The sequence below is a fragment of the Urocitellus parryii genome, chromosome X (assembly GCF_045843805.1).
Source record: "Urocitellus parryii isolate mUroPar1 chromosome X, mUroPar1.hap1, whole genome shotgun sequence".
In the NCBI taxonomy this organism is placed as follows: domain Eukaryota; kingdom Metazoa; phylum Chordata; class Mammalia; order Rodentia; family Sciuridae; genus Urocitellus; species Urocitellus parryii.
Genome location: NC_135547.1, coordinates 86,724,929 through 86,745,456, shown reverse-complemented (window position 1 = coordinate 86,745,456; position 20,528 = coordinate 86,724,929). Strand labels below are relative to the sequence as shown.

Below are 20,528 nucleotides of genomic sequence, written 5' to 3'. Positions count from 1 at the left end.
TCACCTAAAAAAACACAAAAGTACTATTTAAAAATAAGGAAATATTGGGGCTGGGGATGTGGCTCAAGCAGTAGCGCGCTCGCCTGGCATGCACGGGGTGCTGGGTTTGATCCTCAGCACCACATAAAAATAAAATAAAGATGTTGTGTCCACCAAAAACTAAAAAATAAATGTTAAAAATTCTCTCTCTCTCTCTCTCTCTCAAAAAATTAAAATTTAAAATTTAAAAAATAAGGAAATATGATTGGACATTTGTATGTGTTTTATAAATTTTAATTGCTTTACCTCTAATGGAGGAGCAGTGCTGTTGTGGTTTTCTGTGTAGAAGCTGCTGTCGAGCATGTTGATCAACTTCAGTTTCTTCACATTCAGCCCCAGTATGCTGAGCAGAAGTAGGAGGCAAAGTTGTAGTTTGCTGCTGAGGAAGTACATTCCCCATAGACTTACACTGTGAATCCCTGCGTTCTTCCAAACAGCCAGCAGGCTTCTTCTCCCTTGTCTTTTTTATCAGGGTCACCCGATCTCTAATGGATTTAGCCACAGCTTTGGAGTCACTTTCATGAAAGAATCCAGACTTGACCTACAAACAAAATATAGTAAGCAAGGCACTTCCTTAACATTTAAGATTTTGGCTATTTTTAACACCATTATTTTTTAAAATATCTTTATTTTATTTATTTATTTTTATGTGGTGCTGAAGATCAAACCCAGTGCTACATAAAACCCCAGCCCAACTAACATCATTAATTTATACCCAAAACTCCAAACTCTATTAAACAACAGTCAATTTGCTTATATATTCATTCATTCATTCTTTTGTTCGTTTTTTTCCCCTGGTACTGGGGATTGAACCCAGGGGCACTCAAACACTGAGCCATATAAAAGCCACATAGGTTTTTTACTTTTTATTTCAAAATGGGATCTTGCTAAGTTGCATAGAGCGTTGCTAAATTGTGGAGGTAGGCTCGAATTTTGATCCTCCTGACTCAGCCTCCCAAGTTACTGGGATTAAAGGCATGCACCACCATGCCTGATCTCTATATTCTTTCTTAATCAAAGACATACATACATGCAAAAATATAAGAAAATATTTTTAATAAATACAAAAAAAAACAACAGTATTACAAGCATTATTGAAATAGTTTGGACTTTAAATAAAAATAAAAACTCTGATGTTTCATTACTTCCAGCCTTGTTACTGATAATTTATGACTGCCATTAAGAATTGTAAAAAATTAAAAGGGTTTCTTCATTCAGCAGCATTAAATGTCTACAATATGCCTAGTACTGGGGACAAGAGAGAGAGATACAAGTAACTAAGTCGATATTTTGTCCTATATGAACACAAAATTTGAAGGTATAAAATAGATACAAACTTAAAATGAAATGAAGTAGAAATGAGCTGCTAAAAGAGCCCAAGGAAATAGGGAAACAGTTACAGTGGAAGGTAAATTTGGACCTTGGTAAAAGGCAAACAAAGGAATGAACAGGCTATTGAAGAAAGTACAAATGAAGTCTGGAGTGGAGATCAACATTCTAGCAAAAGAAGTATATTTACCACAAAATATTACATCTTACTAGGCATTAGAAGTATCAGAGGAGAGGAAACAGTTCTGCCTTATGGTCTCAGAGCAACAAAGGTGAGCAGCAGAGAAAGTGATTTGAGAAGGTACCATGGCACATCATTCTCAATGCTATAGTCTGCTTTTTAAAGCAAGTCTTGGGGGTCTGCAGACTCTTGAAATATGTCACAGTAGTTGAAAGATGAATAAAATGTTAGCTGAAACAGCCGGGCATGATGCTGCATGCCTATAATCCCAGTGACTTGGAAGGCTGAGGCAAGACAACAAGTTCAAAGCCAGCTTTAGCAACCTAGCAAAGCCCTAAGCAACTTACCAAGATCCTGTCTCAAAATAAAAAAATAAAAGGGGGTGGGAAGGTAGCTAACTGGTAAAGGACCCTCGGGTCAAATCCCCAGTACAAAAAAAACAAAAGTTAGGTGAAACACACGTAACCCCATTGTGCTCCCTCCCAAAATTCTAAAAAGAAAAACTACCCCATAATAAATGGATTAAGTTAAAAACACACAAGAACAGGGTAAATAAGAGAACAGCAATGGTAACAACCTTTTGAATACTTTGGAATATAGAAAACAAACAGACAATAAAAACAAACCTAGTGAGGCTGGGGATATAGCTCAATTGGTAGAGTGCTTGTCTTGCATGCACAAGGCCCTGAGTTCAAGCTCCAGCACGAGACACACACACACACACACACACACACACACACACACGCAAAAAAAAAAAAAAAAACTGGGAAAGGTGAACTACAGAAAACTAAGAACCATTTATACTGAAGAATAATCATAAACCACAGGAACTGATGGTACTAGGTACTTTCATAACTGAAGGTAAAGTGAAAATAAGGAAGACTCAGTTATAAGGTTTTGTGAAGCAATTATTTAGGTCCCAGCATCTCACCCTTCCTTCCACACCTTTGTATGATTGCTTCTCCCTACCCATTAATCTAGGGTTTTGTTCTCTGAAGAGGGCAAAAGAAAGTATCTGGTTTTCAGAACATCAAACACAGTTGATATTATGGCTACCATGCTAAAAACAAAACTATTAAGCAATCATATACAGCTGGATATCAAATGCAGAAATGCTCAGACCTTTTCCTTTTTGGTTACCAAAATACTGGTATTAATACCCTTATTCTCCAGGAAGGAGACTGAAAAATGCTTCTCTAGAGAATCTTACCAAAGGAAAATGAAAGATTTATAAATAACAATCTGAGATTCCTATAATAATGGCCCACTCAAGTACTCTATAGTAGTCAAAGTTAACAAGTCTTATTATGCAAGCAATAATACCATCCAGATAGTTTGTTAGTTCCTGTAGCAGGTAAAATTATGGCCCCTAAAGGACGCCCTCACCTGATGGCCAAACCTGTGAACATGATGAGATATCACTCCCATCATTATTGTATCTGTATATATAGCACAGATGACCTTAAACTAGGGAGATTATCTGAGTGATATTTTACAAGCAGATGACACTAGAAGGATTCACCAAGCCAACCCTGTTTTTTGAAGACATGATTGGGCACATGAAAGGACTAAAAAGCAGCTTCAAGAAACTGAAAACAGTCTCCAGCTAACATCCAGCAAGGAAACAAGGATCTCACAACAGAACTCCCAGATAAGAACAGGCTAGACAACACCTTGATTTGAGGCTTGTGAGATCCTATGCAGAGAATCCAGCAAGGCTTACCAGGAATTCTGACCTATATAACTGAGAGATAGTAAACAGGTGGTGTTTTAAGCTACTAAATTTGTAGTAATTTATAATGTAACAATAAATTCTTTATTCAAAAGAGGAGTCAAAAATCACTAATTTTATAGAGAGGTGTGACAATAGTGCATTCACAAAACAAAGTGCAAGATATTTACCCTAAAAAGGAACAGATAAAAAAAATGAAAAGAACTCTTAAAATTAAAAACACATTAGTAAACATGAAAAATTCAATAGAAGAGTTAGAAAACAGAGTTACTAACATCTACCAGAGGAGAATAAAAAGAAAAAGAGATGGAAAATAGAAATGATGAGAATATTAGAAAACCAGTTCTAAGAGGCCCAACATCCAAATAACTGGCAGTTCCAGCAGGAGAAACAAACAAGAAATCAAAATACTTCAAGAAACTTTCCAGAAACTAGAGGATATGTTTTCACAGATTGAAAGGATCCACAGAGTATGCAACAGTGGATGAAAACAGACTCAAATCAAGATACATTACTGTGAAATTTTAGATCACTGAGAAGAAAAAGATCTTCCAGAGTGGGAAAAAAATGCATCACATGTAAACAATCAAGTATCACAACAACTCTGGACTTTTTAACAATGATACTAAAAGCTAGATGAGCAAGTAGCAATGACTTCAAATTTTAAAAAAGCAAACAACTGTCAACCAAAAATGCCTTGGTCAGCCAAAATGATCAATTAAATACAAAGATGGAAAAATGAATTTTTGTACTTCCAAGTCTCAAAGAATTTATCTCCTATGTACCCCTTTCTTATTAACAAGCTAGCAGAAAACTTAAAACACTATACTGCAGTATAGACAGGATAATATTGAATTTTTACACCTCTGCATGTCGGCAGAATCAAAGGAATACTGATTTTTAGTTTTATAGATTTTTTTAAATTTAAGTCATTTTACATTGTTTTACTCATTCTAAAATATCATGTGCTCATTGTAAATATTAAAACAATACAAAGATATATAAAATATGTTTGAAAGTCAGGCTCAGTGGCACATGTCTATAATTCCAGCAATTTAGGAAACTTAGGAGGATCACAAGTTTGAGGCAAGGCCCAACAACTTAGCAAGACTCTTGTCTCAAAATGAAAAATAAAAAGGGCTGGGGATGTGGTTTAGTGGTACAGTGCCACTCGGTTCATTCCCCAGTACTGCAAAAATACCCCAAAACTTTAAGAAGCTAGCTGAAAACTGTTCCACTAAAACAAAAGGACAGGCCAAGTAAGAAAAATAAAACCATGGGATTTAGGAAACATAAAACCCAGTACAAGAGTGAGGCAAAGAAAAATCTAGGAAGATAGTAAAGGTAAGTATCCAGATGCCAGTTGTACACCAGATGTCCAAGGAAAACATTTCAGATTAGAATAGTATAACCTTAATTCAGTAATGTAAAGGGCTATCATCTCCAAGATCCCCACTGTCACTGTCCCATCCTTTTTAACCTGAGGTCAAAATATCCAGCCAGTCTTGACTACATGCTGCTAAAACTTATGCATGCCCCTCCTATCAGTATTAGCAGCTGCTTGGAGCAGGTGTAGACATGAATTACACCTCCTAGCAGTTAGTTACAGGCTATGATCTACTGAGGGTGGGGGCTGGTCACAGAGAAATTAGAAATGGAAAAATCAGAGTGGTCCACTTCCTGTCCAACCGTATGGTTACCAAACTAATTTCTGGTCTGTACAACAGTCTTTGCCAGTATTCTGACTGTGCTGATCCATGGGTTTATTTCCCTGAACTTACTCTTAACCGCATACTCTGATTTCCCCAGAAGCAGCTCTTGTATGCTCTTAGGGAAGCTGAAACCAGATGTTGATCCAGAGACTCTCTTCAGTTTATCCTTCCTGGGTTTTTTTCATCTAACTATACTAATAATGCCCCTGTGTAGCCAGCTAGGTGTGTGTTTGCTATTAGGTTTACAAAATAAAACAATATATTACTTAGGTAAACTATAATGAAAAACAAAGGAATAAGTAACAGAAAAGTCAGGATAGATATTGCCTAAGGAGCTGAGAAAGGGGAATGTAGCTGGGAGCAACACACTGGTGGCTTCAAAGGCAATGACAATGTTCTATTTCTTAACAAATGTAGTGTTTTATTGTTCTTTACAGTGTGCATACAAATTCTGTATACTCTGCTATGGAGATACATTTCACAATAACACAACAATTTAAATAAAGAAAACAGGAGACAGTGAAAGGCTGGGCATGGTAATACAAGCCTGTCATATCAGTGACTTGGGAGGCTGAAGTAGGAGGATCACAACTTTGAGACCAGCCTGCATGATTAATGAGACTCTGTCTCAAAATAAAAAATAAAAAGGTCTGGGATATAGTTCAGTAGTAAAGTGCCCCTGGGTTCAATTCCCTATTCTGAAAATATACAAGCAAACAAAACAAACAAACAAAAACCAGGAGAAAATGAGAGAAAAGAAAGCAATGAATACAAGAAAGTAATCAAACCTGGATACCATATATGGCAGGGGAAAACAGTGGTAAAACTTACCATTTCATATGCTACTTCCTCAGGTGTATCTGTTTCTAAATTGAAACTGAATTCAATAGCTTCATTGTCTTTGTGTTTGCCTTTTAATTTTTTAGGGTCTTCAACCCAGAGTCTTAAAGCCAGGGATGAATTTGAGCAATCATCTTCCTCTGCTAGCTCTACCCTCAGTCCTGTATCCTCAGCAAAAAATGCGTGGTTTAGTAGGTTCCTGATAGACAACCTAATAAGCAAAATACATATCTCATTATAAATTCTTCCAATAATAAGTCAAATTATTTATACCAAAGCAACAACCTTATTTAAATTTTCTAGTAATTAAACCATTAATCTGCTTTGTTATAAAACCAAATCTTGTAAAGGATACAAAGAAATCCCAAATAACATGCATATATAGTAACTTTAATTAAAGATTAATTATGCCAGGCACAGTGGTGCAGGCCTATAATTCCATTGACTTGGAAGGCTGAGGCAAGAGGATCTTAAATTTGAGGCCAGCATCAACAAAAACTGAAAAAAAGGGCTGTGGATATATCTCAGTAGTAGTGTACCCTTCTATTCAATCCCCAGTAACACGGAAAAAAATAAATAAAAAGATTAATTATTACTAGTAAAGCATCTAGACAACAAACTTTGCTTTTTTTCCCTCTGTAGTGGGGATTGAACCCAGGTGATAGCACTACATTCCTAGTCCATTTCATTGTATTTTGAGACAAGCTTTTGCTAAATTGCCCAGGCTGGCCTCAAACATTCAATCCTCCTGCCTCAGTCTCCCAGTTGTTGGGATTACAGAAGTGCCACCACACCTACTATATAATGAACTTTAACATATATAAAAGTATACATAGAAAGAATCAGAGAAGTACATATTGGGTGGATTGATTTTCCTTAAACCATCAGCTTAAGTTACTACAACTCCAATAATAGAATCTCTGCAAATGAAACTAAAAACTCCCCCAGCGATATAAATTCTAAAGTAAATTAGAAATTAACACTGTTTCACAAATATTTATGTCATTGACTTCATTAGCAATGGTGTGCTTCACTCTTTAGAAGAACGTTGTGGTGTAGCTAATGTGGTTCAGCAAAGTCCAGTGGTTTTCTTAAAGTATTTAACTCTGGTTCTAGGCCACAGTATACATATAATGGAATCAACTCTAGCTTAATATCAAGGATTAACCATCACTGAGAAGAAAATAAAACATAAGACTTCAAAAGATTCTTTTGCAAAGAAGGACAAGTGTTTCTTCTTCAACTAATGTTTAAAAGACATATAATATTTAATCAATCTGTATTACAGGCCAGTGGGTGCTGAAACTAATATACTGCCTAATGTCTATGTAGAGAGGCCCTCCTGTACCACTTAAAACAGAAAAGAATCATGTGGACAACTTGGTGTCCTATAAATGGAGGATTTTCAACCCTCTACATTTTTTACTATTATTATTATTTACTTTGGTACAGGGGATTGAACCCAGTGGCACTGTACCACTGAGCAACATCCCCAACTCTTTTTATTTTGAGACAGGGTCTTGCTAAGTTGCCCTAGTTGGCCTTGAACTTGCAATCCTCCTACCTCTGCCTTACTTAGCATTACAGGCATTAACCACCAGGCCTGTCAAGTCCATTTAAAATTTTTGTTTGTGACAGGGTCTCATTATGTCGCTCAAGATATAGTCTTCTTGAACTTGTGAATTCAAGCTATTCTCCCACCTCAGCCACTCAGAGTAGCTATACAGGCCTGTCCCACCACACCTAGCTTGTATTAAGTGTTCTATAATAAAGCCATAATTCAACAGACTTACCTTAATGGCTAAGGTAAGGTCTATTGTATTCTCAGATATACAATACTAAATCAAGTTAGAAAACTAATAAAAATGTGGAGGGTCAATGAAACGCTGATGCAGATTATTTGTTTGTTTAAAGTATGTATCATTAATAAGGTAGTAAAAATTAAAAGATGTACCCACTAATTTAAGTCAGTAATTTTCCAAGGCTCAAATTAAAGAGAAGTAAAAGATAAGACTAAAATGACTTGTTCATAAGAAAACACACACTGGGATACAAATAATAAATCTACAATATTACTTCTGAAACAAAAGCAACTATATCAACATTATCATTATTGTGACACAGGGATATAGGATCAAATAAAATATATCTATCTACCCTCAACTGGTAGAAGCAAGGTAACCTATGTAGGCTTACTGCCTATTAAGCTGATGGTTAAAGGTGATGAAAGCTTGTCAGAATATATACACACAAACAACCTAAATGTCAGCTCAAGGAAAATTCAGCACATAATATTAAAGTCTAAAATGTCAAATAACATGCATTGATACACTTCACTCTATACCATATGGTTTGGCTTCCACTCAAAAGTCATACCTAGCATGAGTAAAAGGACAAAAAAATGACCCAGTGTATGATTAGAAAAAAATACATCCATCAGTTATATCATTTCACTAGACTTGCACCCACCTTTCAGATTTGTTTTGACGAATACATCCTTCAATGATTTCTTTCACTTCAGGATCAGTGACTTTATTAAAGCTGGCTGGTTTAATGCCCTGGAAGAATAAACATTTTTTTTTTTCACAAATTAAGCAATTGAAAATCCAATCAACATGATCATTTTAATATCATTTTTATTAAATCACATTCCAGTTTTAAATGAGATAAATATATATAAATATATTTATATGCCAAAACTTTAATAACTTTTTTAACTAAAATTTTGCCATAACTCTATAAATAACTGTGAAAATTATAAATCTAAATAACCAACAATAAAGATAAACTTATATATTATGTTTTATATTATATGATAGTACACAAAAACTAAAAATGTTCTCAAAGTAGCCAATGCATGACTGTAGTTCTAGCAACTCAGATGGATTAGGCAGGAGAATCTCAAATTTAAGGCCAACCTGGGCAACTAAGATCCTATCTCAAAATAAAAACTAAAAAGAGTTCAGATAATAAAGCTCAATGGTAGAATACTCCTGGGTTCAATTTCTAGTAATGAAAAAAAGGGGGTAAAAATAATTAATGATATGGAAAATCCTCATGATTTAATATCAAATAGGGAAAAAGAAGGACCCAAATATGTACATATAGTATAAAACCAATTAGAAAAATTATAATAACTATTTTTTTATTTTTTTAGTTGTAGATGGACATAATCCCTTTATTTTATTTATTTATTTTTTATGTGGTGCTGAGGATCAAACACAATGCCCACACATGCCAGGCAAGTGCTCTACCACTGAGCCACAATCCCAACCCCTATAATAACTACTTTTTGGAATCAGAGAACTATTATTTTTAAAACTTTTGAAAATTTCAAATAAAGTATTTTTATTTCAAATACTCCAATTCAATATAATTCAAAGTCTTCTACAATGGCAAGAATCAATAAACAAGCAGTGTGTGTATGTATATACACACATATATATGTGTATGCATGAAATATATATGCCTATGTATGAAAATTTGAGAAATATATACATATATTTCTACTTAAGCAATACTGTAATACCAACAGAATCCTACATGGTAATTAACAGGTTCCACAAAAATTCATAATTCATAATGTTCAATAGGTCCAGAAAATGTATTAAATATTCCTATGATAACTGTATTAGCTGCCTGAATCTGCTTATTTTATACTTTATATTACCTTTTGAGTTTTAGATTTTTTTCAAATCAATATATTACTGCAATATTTGATACAAAATTTCAAATTAAATTAGTAACAGAATAATATAATAGAAATAAAAATTATCATGAATGGAGGCAATTCAAGATCTACTTCTAGGTGGGCATAGTGGTGCACACCTGTAACCCCAGTGGCTTTGGAGGCTATGGCAGGAGGATTCCAAGTTCAAAGCCAGCCTCAGCAACTACGTGCAAGGCCCTAAGCAACTCAGCGAGATGCTGTCTCAAAATAAAAAATAATTTAAAAAAAGGGCTGGGGATGTGGCTCAGTGGTTAAGTGCCCCTGGGTTCAATCCCCAGTACCAAAAAAAAGGGGGGGGGGATCTACTTCTATGCCTGTCATACTACCCTACACACCACAGAATCAGAAAATCCAGTATCATATACTGACAAATCTGGTAAGATAAGGAGTTAATTTGAACCCAAATTCAACACATTTTAAGATAAACGAAAATATGAATTGTGATATGGTAATTCTGTGAGTTTAAGGTAAAATAACAAAGTCATTAAAAATGAACTTGTTTATTCTATTTATAGAAACAGTCCTCTTTGACCTTTCCACTAGCCTATTATCCATTTCCCAGCCCTGAGTAATTATTGCCTTTCTCTGTTTCTAAGTGAAAATAGTTGCGGAACTATAATTTACAAATCAAGTACAAAATACTTTTCTACTTAGAGATTTCCAAAATGTGAGCCACAACTAAAAAGATATTCTCTTTTACTGTGCTCTTAAAGAAAATTTCAAACATACTAAAAAGAACAGAATATTGAAGCTCCACATAACTATCATTTGCTTCAAAAACAATCGTTATTTTGTAAACTTTATTTCATCTATCTACCTACATAACTTTCATATATTAGAGTACATTAAAGGAGATCTAAGGCATCATATAATGTGATCCACAATTTTTTCAGTTTATATCTCTAATAGGTAAGATTCTTTTTTAAAAGATGTCATTATCCCAAGGCTGGAGATATATCTCAGTTGATAGAGTGCTTGCCTCACATGCACAAGGCCCTGGGTTCAATCCCCAGCACTGCCAAAAAAAAAAAAAAAAAGTCATTATCCCTCCTCAAATAATTATTCCTTAATGTTATTTAAAACACAGTCCACTTTTAAATTTTCAAAATTGTTCAAGTGAAGTTTCTTTTATAGTTGGTTTGTTCAAGTCAAGATCCAAAGTCTATATATCACGTGTATGGTGTGCTGGAGCTCTCATATAAACTCATAAGAGCTATTACATTTTCAAGAAATTTGCAAGCAATTTAAACACAGCCAATCAAAAAAACTGAATTAAATAAATTATATTAAAAGCCAAGGTAATAAATATTGAAAACACCATTCCATATTTTACCACATTTTGTCATTACTTATGCATTTGAGATTGTTGATAGCTATTGTATATGTGTAGTGGAAGTATCATACAATGAGTGCCAGTATGCATCTCTTCCCAAGTTTGCATTCAGTGAGGCCACACCAATAACTTGAAATCAGCCAAGGTGGAAGTATTCACACCACAAAAATTAGCAAATACTAGAAATCAGTGCTTTTCTTTTTTTGTTTTTCATGGTATCAACTGCTAAACATTTACCAGCTCAATACTACTCTTAAGTCTCTTAAATGCCCATCAAATGGAATACTATTAACCCTTAAAAAAGAAATTCTGTCATTTGTAATAACATGGATGAACCTAAAGAACATTATACTAAATAAAATAAGACAGGCAAAGAAAGACAAATATAACATAATCATATGTGAAATTGAAAAGAATAAAATTCATGGAAATAAAGAATAGAATGGTGGTTACCAAAGGTTGGAAAGGAGATAATGGGGAGTTGATAGTCAAAGGGTACAAGTTGCAATTATACCCAAGGAATAAGTTTTGAGATCTTTTGTTCAACAGAGTGACTACAGTCAATAATAATACAGTGCATATTTCAAAATAACTTACAGTAAATTTCAAATGTCTCATCACAAAAAATATAAGCAAGAAATGTGATGTATATGTTAACAAGCTTGATTTGATAATTACATATCATATACATATATCAAAACATCATATTGTATTCCATAAATGTACACAATTATGTTTTTTCTATTAAAAATAATATTAATTTTAAGGGGCTAAAAAGCATTATCTAACCCTAAGTACATGTATGAAGACATAAATGGTGTGACTCTACTTTGTATACAACCAGAGATGACAGCATTTTGCTGTCATATATAACAAATTAAAATTTTAAAAAAGCATTATCTATTAGTATTAGCTATTTCACACTTAATAATCTCTTCCATGGCCTATCTTGAGCCACTCGACTATATATGAAGTAGTCGTCCTCTGAACAATCATAAAATTCCTGTTGCTATTTCCTTATATTTTAAATATATTCTCCTCCTCTTATTTTATAGTTGCTTGTGAATTTATATTATTCCCCTACTAGGAATACAAGATATTTGAGGGTAGAAATCACCTTTTCCTCATCTTTTCATTCCTTACAATCTCTAACAGAAAAATTACATATACCTAGGACTCAAATACTGTATCTGTTGAATTATATTTAAACTGCCTTTCATAATCAGGCTTGTAAAACTATAAGAAACCTTCAAATCCTTCTTGTCAATATTATTCAGATTTGAAGAATAAGATCCATCTAATAAATATCTAAAAATTCATTACAAATGAAAGAATACAGATGATATACCTGTACATTTTCCCAAAGACACTAATATAGAGCATTTTAGATGACCCCAATAGGGTACAGGTATGTATTATAAATCTAAAGATTATCTCAAGTCTGTTTTAGTCAGATTTTCTGCTGCTGTGGCTAAAGGACCTGACCAGCAAAATTGTAAAGGAGGAAAAGTTTATTTGAGGGCTCAAGGTTTCAGAGATCTCAGTTCACAGAACGCAAGCTCCATTCCTCAGGGCTTGAGTTGAAGCAAAACTTCATGGCGGAAGAGTATGGCAGATGGTAGGGGGAGATAAAGCTCAGTTGGTAGAGTGTTTGCCTCACATGCACAAAGCCCTGGGTTCAATCCCCAGCACCACAAAAAGAAAAAAAAATACTTGGGGCTGGGGTTGTGGCTCAGTGGTAGAGTGCTTGCACGCATGAGGCACTGGGTTTGATCTTCGACATTACATAAAAAAACAGTAATATGAAGGTATTGCGTCCATCTACAACTAAAAAACATTTTTAAAAAAGAGTGTGGCAGAGGGAAGTGGCTCACAGGTCCATCAGAAAGCAGAGAGTCCAGTCTCCAGATACAAAATATCTACCCCATAGCTACACCCTCAAAGAACCACTTCCTCTAGTCACACCCTACCTGCCTCCAGGGATTAATTCACTGATTAGGTTAAGGATATAACCCAATCATTTCTCCTCCAAACCTTCTTGCATTGTCTCACACATGAGCTTTTGGGGGACATTACATCTAAACCAAAACACAGCACAATTGTTAATGTAATACTGTTATACAAAACTAAACCAAAATTAGATGTTTCTCACACACACATCTTGAGATTACAACCAGGACTCATGCATGTTAGGCAAGTGCTTGACCACTGAGCAACAACTGTAGTCCCAAAATTAGGCTTGACTAAGTCAATTTTACCAACTTCAACATGAAATATGGGAATTTGTAAAGTAAAAAGAATAAAGTTATACCTACACTGGTAACTTTACGGTATATTTGAGCTGCATTCTGGCACTCAGAATAAGGGTACTCGGAAGTAGCCATTTCCAGCATACACATTCCAAAAGCATAGACATCTACGGATTCATCATAGTGCTCTTCATACATTTCTGGAGCCATAAACTCAGGTGTTCCTACAAAATAACACCATAGCCATATTTTGATTAAAGAGAAACTGTATCCACCAAGGTACCCATTTCCTTAAAGATTATCCATGTTAATTTCTGCTCTCAAAAAGCAAATCTAAAAGTATAAAATTTGTATTATATAAACAAAGCACCTACAGAATTTCCTTAACTTTCCATACTGATAAATTAAAATTTAAAATGCTTAAGATTAGGTTATGGTTAATAAAACTTGTTTTTATTTCTATTCTTTTTAGTTCAAAATTTTCTGGATTCACTTAATAAACTTTCATAAGTCCTCAGAAACTTTCAATAATCCTAATTATATGCTACAAAAGAAATACACAAAGACATTTCTGAAATAAGTTTATATATATATATATATATAAAATAGATATTTCAAAGCACATTTACAGTGTAGGCCAGAGTTAGTACTTTTTTCTATGAAGGACCAGATAGTAAATATATTGGACTTTGCAGTTTACATGGTAACTGTCACATAATTATTCAACTCTGCAGTGCAAAAGCACCCATAGAGAGTCCATATATTAGCAGGTATGGCTGTGTTCCAATAAAATTTGACTTACAAAAACAGGCGGTGGGCCAAGTTTGGCCTATGGCCGGCCCATAGTTAACTCATTCCTGGAATAGAACTATACAATTGAGAAAGCTCCCTATCCTGACTAGTAAACTATAAAAATGTTACTCACCAATGACACTCTTAGCAAATGATGTACGCATTAAGGTGGCCAGTCCCAGATCACCAATCTTCACAGATCCAGTGGGTCCCGTGATAAAAATGTTGTCACACTTCAGATCCCGGTGAATAATAGGAGGAGTCCTAGTGTGCAAGAACTGCAACCCTTTTAAAATTTGTCTGCACCAGCTTCTTAAGACCTTTGGTTTCATGACTTTGAATCGTTTTAAGTACCTATATGAAGAAATAGAAGACCACATGTAAAGAAATAGCCACAACTTATTGTAAAAACACTATTAGGGGACATTACATAAGCAAGACGATCATTTATGCATTACGATTACCATCCCTGTGTTGTTTTGTGTTGTCCAATATTATAAAAAATTTTAATGTAAGAACTCATTCTTATGTAAGAAAACTGACTTTCAAGTGACTGCAATGCTCAACCCCTCCCTGCCCCTCAATAAAATGGTCTGACTCTCCCAAAAAAAGATATCCTACCAAGTGTAGCATTTTTACTTCAAAATAAGAAGCATGCCAGAGTGGCCTTTTTGGAATGGAAGCACAATTTTAAAAGGATTGTCTATCTCTTCTTCCTAATAATTATTAAATATAGACTCACCAGCAGGTTTGATTACATAAAATTTTAGTACAAAAATGTTAAGAAAGTAAACTAAAAGTAAACCTTACATTTAATTATGTATAACTGATTATACTACAAAACAAAAATTATTGTTAGAAAGGTAAGACTACAATTACATAGTATTACTCACTATACTTGTGAATATGGCTAAGCTGTCAATCATTTATTTTCCTTTACAAAATGAAATTATATTTTTTCTATAACAATTTCCAATGCTAAACTTCTATGATATCCCACAAATATTAATTTATCAGCAATGCATACTTTCTAACATACTTCATTAACATCCTGATTTTTTTACTTACCAGAAAACACATTTAAGAAAAATTTTAATCAATAGTATAAAAATAACTGTTATGACCCTTGAAATTATTTTCAAATAAAATTCCATTGTCACTATCAATGTCAACTTACGTCTTTAAGGTTCCTGATGTCATTAGTTCAGTTACTAATACAATACATTTCTTTCCTTTTAATATAGATTCCCAGGAATCATAAAATCGAACTATATTGGGGTGCTGGAGACCTTTTAGCATCTCTGCTTCTTCCTTAAACCGCTGCTGCTCAGCTTTGGTTAACTTCCGGTCCTGAAATAGAAGAACAAGTTCCAAATTAAAGCCATAGAAAAAAATTTGGGGGGATACCAGGGTTTGAACCCAGCAACAGTTAACCACTGAACTACATCCCTAACACTTTTTGTATTTTGATTTGAGACAGGGTCTTGCCAAGTTGCTCAGGGCCTTGCCAAGGTGCTGAGGCTGGCTGTGAACTTTTGATCCTCCTGTCTCAGCCTCCCAAGCCACTGGGATTACAGGCATGAGCCGCCATGCCTCGCTTTATGCATATTTCTAACACCACTCAAATTGAGTGCTTTATTGTTCGTACATGTGTATGAATGTATTTTCACCAGTCAGTTCTTTCTAAATAGTTACTTTGACTCTTTCCACAGGCAATGCAGCAGTTATTACATTTTGTAACTACATTATAAACCCGCCTACAAAATACATCAATACTTTATGGACTGGGGATGTAGCTCAGAGATAAAGTGCTTAACTAGCATGTATTAAGACCCTGGGCTTGATTCCCAGCATACACACACACACACACACACACACACACACACACACACACACAATATCAGTATCTTGAAAAGCAGTATCTGAAACTGAATGCAAAAATGTAATAAAAAAGAATACAAGAATCCCACCCCCAAGAAATCCCTGAGTTTTCATATCTAAAAGCTCTATAATGTCAGGGTGAGAATAATCAAAATGTCAGACACCTAAACATTTACTCTGGCTTAATTTCTGAATTAATAAAATATTCTAGGTTTCCAAAGTATCAGGTTACCAACCAATGAAAAAACTTCAAATAAGCACTCAACCTCTAATCTATTTCATTAAATGATATAAATTAAAGGAAAAACCTTTATAGAATTCTGAGGAAGGACTGTGATCCTATATTTCTAAACTCAGACAAGTTATCAATCAAGTTTAAAAGGGGGGAAAAAACCTACATTTCTAGACAGCAGGAACACTGAAATAAACCATCCCTTACACTATTTCTGAAAATATTATTTAAACATGCTTCAATAAAAGCATGGCCAGGGCCAGAGCGGTGGCACATGCCTATAATGCTAGCAATTTGGGAGGCTGAGGTAGGAGGATTCCAAGTTTGAGGCCAGTCTGAGTAACTCAGTGAGATCCTGACACAAAATAAAAAAATAAAAAGGGCTAGTGATTTAGCTCAGTGGTAGAGTACCCATGAATTTAATCCCCCAGTACAAGGGGAAGGGGAAAAAAAACTGCAGCCAGCCAAGTGTGGTGGTTCATGTCTATAGTCCTCTGAGGCAGAAAGATCACGTGAGTCCACGAGTTTGAGACCAGTCTGGGCAACAAGGTGAAACCTCATCTCAGGGGAAAAACAGATAAGCTGGCTTACAATAAAGTCAGAAATTTCCAAAATTTAGAGTTTAGAGTTAAGCCTAAGTAGTAATGACTAAAGTAATTGGTAAAACTGAATAAGTTTTCTCAGCATTAATTAAAATTGAAGTAACGCAATGCAAAAGGAACAACCTGGAATTAAAATTCCAGATTACTTCATTAAAAGCTAATTAATAGAGAAGAAATAATAAAAACAATTTTTGCCTTTTTCAAAGGGGAGCAGTAGAGAAGGGAGTGGATAGAACAATTTTTTAAGTTTTGATGTTTTTAGAGAAATAAATTCAAGTGTATCTATTTAACATTTAGGTATAATGTATAATTTCCATTTCAAGATGGTAGACAACATATTAAATTATTTCCCCCCCTTCCTAAAACCCACAAAATGACAAAGGAAATATATAAATAAACCCAGAGCAGTGATGGAAATATGAGAAGGATTCAAACAAAAATTTTAAGATAAAAGTCCATACCTTGATAGAAATATACTTTAATAAAATTCAAGACAGTCTAGGAAATGGCAACTCCATAAACATAAACTGGAAAACCTCTCCATTAAAGAGGTTTTGTAATTAAGAATTTTAAACAATCTTAGAATCAAATGAAGATGGAAACACAACATATCAGAAGCTCTAATATAACAGTGAAAGCAGTTCTAAGAAGGAAGTTTTACACTTGAGTGCCTACATGTAAAAATCCAGCCAGGCTTGGTGATACACATTTGTAACGCCTACAATTCAAAGGGCTGAGCAGGAAGATTCCAAGTTCCAAGCCAGCCTTAGCAACTTAGTTAAGAACAAGATAAAAAAAAAAAAAAAAAAAAAAAAAACAGGTACAGTCAGAGGAATGAGACTTTGTGCTCCATTTTTGTACAATGTGTCAAAATTCATTCTACTGTCATGTATAACAAACTAGAACAAATAAAAAATAAAAAGGACTGGGGCTATAGATCAGTGGTAGAGTGTCCCCAGGTTCAAGCTCAACACTGCAAAGAAAAATAAAATATTTCAAACAAACAATCTAATGCTGCATCTTAAGGTCCTGGGAAACAGGACCAAATGAATCTTAAACTAGAAGAAAAAAAGAAATAATAAAGATTAGAACTGAAATTAACAGAACTAGAAATTAACAACAATACAAAGGATCAATGAAACAAAAAATTGGTTCTCTGAAAAAACAAGATTGATAAAACCCTAGCCAAACAAACACAAAGAAAGACAGAAAAGTCCCAAATTAATAAAATTAGAGACAAAATGGGGATATCACACAGACACAACAGTAATCCACAGAATTATTAGGGACTATTTTGAAAATTTATATTTCAATAAATTGGAAAATTTAGGAAAAATGGACAAATTTCTAGACACCTATAATCTATCAAAATTAAACCAAGAGGATATAGAAAACCTAAACAGATCAATAAGTATGAAAACTGAAACTGTAATAAAGTCTTCTGATGTAGAAAAACACAAAACCAGATGGATTTACAGCTGAATTTTACCATTTCTTTAAATAGAACAAATACCAATACTCATCAAGTTACTCCATGAAAGTGAAAGGGAAGGAATGTTTCCACACCCCAAACAACACCTATATCACCCTGATACCAAAACTGAAAAAGCACACTTCAAGAAAACTACAGACCAGTATCATTGAACATAGACTGAAAATTATTAGCAAATTGAATTCAATGATACATGATCATCAGACACCATGACTGGTTTCATCCCAGGGATGCAAGGCTGGTTCAATATATGCAAGTTAATAAATGTTATACACCACATAAATAGAACCAAGGACAATGCAGTATCCTTTCATGATAAAAACCCTGGAAAAACTAGGGATAGAAGGAACTCACATCAATATCATAAAGGATATATATGACAAATCCAAAGCCAATATCATACTGAATGTGAAAAAACTGAAAGCATTTCCTCCAAACTCAGAAGCACGATGAGGACATCCACTCTTACCACTCCTATTCAAATAGTAGTTGAAATCTTAACCTGAGCCATTAGATACGAGAAAGAAATAAAAAGAGATAGAAATAGGAAAGGAAGAAATCAAATTATCCCTATTTGCAGATGATAAGTTCCTATACTTAGAATATCCTACTGGTTCTACCAAAGACTTTTAGAGCCGATTTTGAAAAATTAAGAAAAGAAGCAGAATACAAAAATCAACATACAAAAATCAATAGCTAGGGACTAGGGGTTAAGTTGGTAGAGTGCTTGCCTCGAACGCACAAGGCCCTGGGTTCAATCCCTAGACCACACACACACACAAAAAAAAAAATCAATAGCTTTTCTACACACCAATAATGAATCCACTGAAAAAGAAAGCAGGAAAACAATTCCATTCACAATAGTTTCAAAAAAAGATATCTAGGAGCCAGGTGTAGTGATGCATACCTGTAATCCTAGCAACCTGGGAGGCTAAGGAGGAGGATCACAAGTTCCAGGCTGACCTTGGAAACTCAGCAAGATCTGTCTCAATTAAAAGGGGCGGGGGGCTGGGGATGTAGCTTCAGTGGCAAAGCACTCCTGGGCTCAAAACTCAGAACCAAAAGGGAAAAAACATAGCAATAAACCTAACCAAGGAGTTAAAAGACTTCTCTAATGAAAATTATAGACCACTAAAGAAAGAAATCAAAGAAGACACCAGAAGATGAAAGATCTCCAATGTTCATGGACAGGCAAAATTAGTATTGTGAAAATGACCATATTATCAAAGTTATTCAATACGATTTCCACCAAAATGCCAATGATACTTTTCACAGAACTAGAAAAAACAATCCTAAAATTCATACAGAACAACAAAGACCCAGAATAGCCAAAGCAATCCTGAGCAAAAAAAGCAATGCTGGCCACGTGCAGTGGCACAAACCTGTAATCCTAACTGGGAGGCTGAGGCTGGAAGATTACAATTTCAAAGCCAGCCTCAGCAATTTAGCAAGGCCCTAAGCAACTTAGTGAGACCCTATCTCAAAATAAAAAATAAAAAGAGCTGGGGATGTGGCTCAGTGGTTAAGCCCTCCTGGGTTCAATCCACAATACACACACACAAAACAAAACAAAACAAAACACTGGGGTGGAGATACAGCTCAGTAGGTAGAGTACTTGACTCACATGCACAAGGCCCTCTGGGTTCAATCCCCAGCACCACCACCCCCCATACACACACAAAAAACAACACATTAGAGGTCAGCCTGGACAACACAGTGAGACCCTGTCTCAAAAATTAAAGTAAAAATAAATGCTATTGAAGAACATAGTATACATTTTCCCATTTGATTAGAACTTCAATAAGACTTCTTTTTTTTTGGGGGGGGAGGGGAGTGTTAACTCTCTTGGCTTTTCTTCCTGAGTCACATATGTAATGATTTTAAAATTTACCTTCAGTAAAACTGACTTTTTTGATAGACAGTCCCATGAGTTTAAGCAAATGCATGATCATGTACACTGTCACAATCAAAATACAAAGCAGTTCCATCACCCTTAAAAAATTCCCCTGTGTTGTCCATTTACAGTTAAGCCATCTCTTTACTCATACTCTGGAAATCACTTACCTATTTGTTATCCCCCTTTTTTTCCAGAAATATTTTTAATATTTAATAATAATAATATTTAAAATTTAATTATTTACTATTTAATATTTATTTTTTAGTTGTAGTTGGAAACAATACCTTCATTTATTTATTTTTATGTGGTGCTGAGGATCGAACCCAGGGCCTCACACATGCGAGGCAAGAGCTCTACTGCTGAACCACAACCCCAGCTCCTTCCAGAAATCTTATAAATGTAAAAAGACAGTATGTGTGTGTATATATATATATATATATACTCTTTGATCTGACTTCTTTCATTTTTATAATGTATTTTAATTGAT

General features: G+C 34.5%; 1 protein-coding gene across 3 annotated transcripts in view; it reads right to left on the bottom strand.

Moving 5' to 3' along the window:
• Positions 1–20,528, bottom strand: part of Wnk3 (WNK lysine deficient protein kinase 3) — a 140,781-nt gene that overhangs the window by 99,078 nt on the left and 21,175 nt on the right. For all 3 annotated transcript variants that reach the window (XM_026407408.1, XM_026407407.1, XM_026407409.1), the window contains exons 2-7: positions 15,115–15,287; positions 14,071–14,291; positions 13,212–13,369; positions 8,303–8,391; positions 5,825–6,044; positions 286–580 (exon numbers count right to left, since the gene is read on the bottom strand). In XM_026407408.1, coding sequence (XP_026263193.1) covers positions 286–580; positions 5,825–6,044; positions 8,303–8,391; positions 13,212–13,369; positions 14,071–14,291; positions 15,115–15,287 — 1,156 coding nt within the window. The remainder of the gene's footprint in view (positions 1–285; positions 581–5,824; positions 6,045–8,302; positions 8,392–13,211; positions 13,370–14,070; positions 14,292–15,114; positions 15,288–20,528) is intronic.